Below are 3088 nucleotides of genomic sequence, written 5' to 3' on the forward strand. Positions count from 1 at the left end.
AAACAACATTTCTGTCGGTTTATTTATAGCTTGTTCTTACCCAAGTTACAAATGCCCCTTTGAAAAATGTTCACTTTTACATTCAAGAAAATTAGGAAATCCCTGTCAAACTTTTTGATACCAGTTTTATACCTAAACAAGATCTTAACACACAAATTTATGATCTTTCCTTTTAAATATTAAAATGTTAGAAAATGCGCAGTTTGCATTGATACAAAGAAATAGCGGTCATGGGTTTTGCTAATTTGAAAGTTAGGAACCCCTGGCCAGACAATCTGAGTGTGGCGATGGAAATTCACGAGATAAATGATGTGAAGGCGGCTGAAAAAATATATTGCAATCTGTGTGGGGGAGCTTGACACCTTCTGATTATAGTCTTTGAATAAATACTGTAGTATTAATCTAGTGTCTGAACGTTAGGTTTGAAAACAACAACGCCGGAAGAACAAGGGAAGTCAAAGCCTTATATGCCCAATTCTCGTCAACAAGAAGAAGTTCAGGTTGGAAGATTGAAATTCTACTTTGTCTGCTATTGTAGTGCGTGATTGTCTGCTATTGTAGTGCGTGATTTTCTATTTATAAGGTGCTCGTCTTAAACCTTGTATTCATCCTCGAACGCTTTGTCTGGCCGATCATTGTTTGACATCCCAGAAATCAGACACAATTATTTGATTGATTCCTTAATTTCTATCACTCAATCAATGGCCGTATTTCCATTGCCCCAGCTTGAAGATAATGCTGTATTATTACCCAGTTCCCAAACTAACTCAACGCAGCCTCAGCTATGTGACGTATGGAGAGATATACAAGGTGCCCATAATTGGAATGGTTTGCTTGATCCCATGGTGCCCAATTTGAAAGCTGAAGCTCTCAGATATGGGAATTTGGCACAGCTTTGTTACGACGCATTTGATGGCAAAAGCTACTCCAAAAACTACGGCACATGTTATCACAGTAAAAGAGATCTGTTCAATAAGATGGGCATGTCTGAAAGTGGCTACCAAGTCAGTAAATATGTTTACGCCAATACTAATCTGTTAAATTAAGTTTTTGGTGCGAAACCAAAAGACCAAGGTGTTTGGTTGGGTTTTATTGCAGTTTGCACGGATCCAAATGAGATAAGAAGGCTTGGACGACGAGACATAGTGATTGCATGGAGAGGAACTCAGACTGCTGAAGAATGGATAGAAGACCTGAGAGATATTCTTGTACCTACAAGATTATCCTATAGATGCAAGAGGACAGGCAAAAACCAAGAGCATCATTTCGCGGATGGAGTACTAATTGAGAGAGGATTCCTGAGCTGCTATACTTCAACTGTCCGTCACCGTCAAGGCGCTGCAGGAGCCACTGTGAACATCAGCACCAGAGATTTGGTAGTCTCAGAGATAGAACGATTGATTCAAGTTTATGAAAAAGAGATGGACAATTTAAGCATAACATTTACGGGACACAGCTTAGGAGCTGCTCTTGCAACCTTGAGCGCTTATGATATCAAACAAATGCTTTGCACCAAGCATAATTTTCATCAAATTCCCGTCACCGTCTTCGCTTTTGCCTCTCCCCGGGTGGGAAATCTTGCGTTTGCTAAACGGGTGGAGGAGATTGGAGTGAAAGTGCTGAGGTTTGTGAACAAGCGTGACCTGGTTCCCAAAGTGCCCGGAGTTTGTATGAACGAGAACGTGGGATGCCTCAGCAAATTGCTGCATTGGCTTCCGTGGACATAGTTTCATGTTGGCGTCGAGCTTCCTTTACACAACAATTCTCCATTCATTCAGCACACCCATAATCTTGCCTACTTTCATAATTTAGAGCTTTACTTGCATTTACTGGACGGGTACGTTGGAAGTAAGCAGCCGTTTTCTTGGAGTGGAAGAGATCATGCTCTGGTTAATAAGAGCTGTGATTTATTGCGCGAGAAATATGAAATTCCTCCAAAATGGTGGCAGGAACAGAACAAGGGCCTCGTTAAAGGTCCAGATGGCAAATGGACGCAGCCATCAGAAGAGGAATAATTCATGTCTCACTCAACTCCAGATGACATCAACGTCCAACGTTCTGCGCCGCAATGTCACCACAACTGTGTTGGTTATTGAATTATTCTTTTTATCTGGATGTATATATTTAACATGTTGTCACATTCATTATTGAATTAATTTAACTTCAAAGCTTAACCTTAAGCGTGAAATGAAATCAACTATGCAGGAGTTCATAGCTGTGGATGATACAAATTAGCTTTTGATTGTCATAGAAAACAATCACGTGTCATCAGTAATCTGATAGATAATAAATGTACGCGTAAATCAGTATTGATTTTAATTATGAACATTGCTATTAAACAAGAGATAATACGCCTCAGTTCTGTTGTAGCCCAAAATACCTTCATACAAAATTTGTAAAAATAGTCAACAAGGGTAAGTTCTCAAATCTTTCTCTAATCCTCAGAATTAGTGACAATATCAATGTTCTAGTGCTATCTAAATCTACCAAGAACTTTAGTTGAGGATTGCATGTATGCATGCCATACTATCTATAATTATGAGATTACCAAATATTTGGTTTCTAGGTATATAGCTCTACACTAGCACATTTTATTGTCGCTCAATTGCACCCATACTTTAAGATTATACAAGTATACATCCAATACGTTATAATTCTAAAACAATGATTGTCTAGGGATGTGACAATTATTGTGGAGGCTACTATGGTAATGCCGCAACTTCCCCATGATGGGGAGGCATTGCATTTAATTTATGAGAGCTTGAAGAAGACATAAGGGACTACAAAGAATCAAGTTAGCTTTCTTGATAAGGAACTAAATTGTGATGGTGAAAATATTGAGCTTCCTTCTTTACCAATCAATCTTATCAACTATCAACAAAATATAAAGGATGCATTTTTTATTCTTGATTTCATTTTTTGATTAAATCGTGAATGACAAGTGTATGATTTTAAGTTAGGAGCTTTACATGAGCTGAATACCAAATCCTTGAAATCAATTATGTATAATCCAAGGAAACTATAATACAATATCAAATAGCCAATTTTATTGGACAATAATTTCTTAAGTACTCTTTCTTTCTTATAT

At 37.9% G+C, this 3088-nt stretch overlaps 1 protein-coding gene across 1 annotated transcript; it reads left to right on the forward strand.

Moving 5' to 3' along the window:
• The first annotated feature begins 701 nt into the window (after positions 1-701).
• On the forward strand, positions 702-2015 carry LOC131862595 (phospholipase A1-Igamma1, chloroplastic-like). Its single transcript, XM_059215079.1, has 3 exons — positions 702-1008; positions 1099-1646; positions 1728-2015. The coding sequence occupies exons 1-3, from the start codon at positions 702-704 to the stop codon at positions 2013-2015; spliced, it is 1143 nt and encodes a 380-aa protein (XP_059071062.1).
• The last annotated feature ends 1073 nt before the right edge of the window (positions 2016-3088 follow it).

This window comes from Cryptomeria japonica, unplaced genomic scaffold, assembly GCF_030272615.1.
Source record: "Cryptomeria japonica unplaced genomic scaffold, Sugi_1.0 HiC_scaffold_49, whole genome shotgun sequence".
Lineage (NCBI taxonomy): Eukaryota > Viridiplantae > Streptophyta > Pinopsida > Cupressales > Cupressaceae > Cryptomeria > Cryptomeria japonica.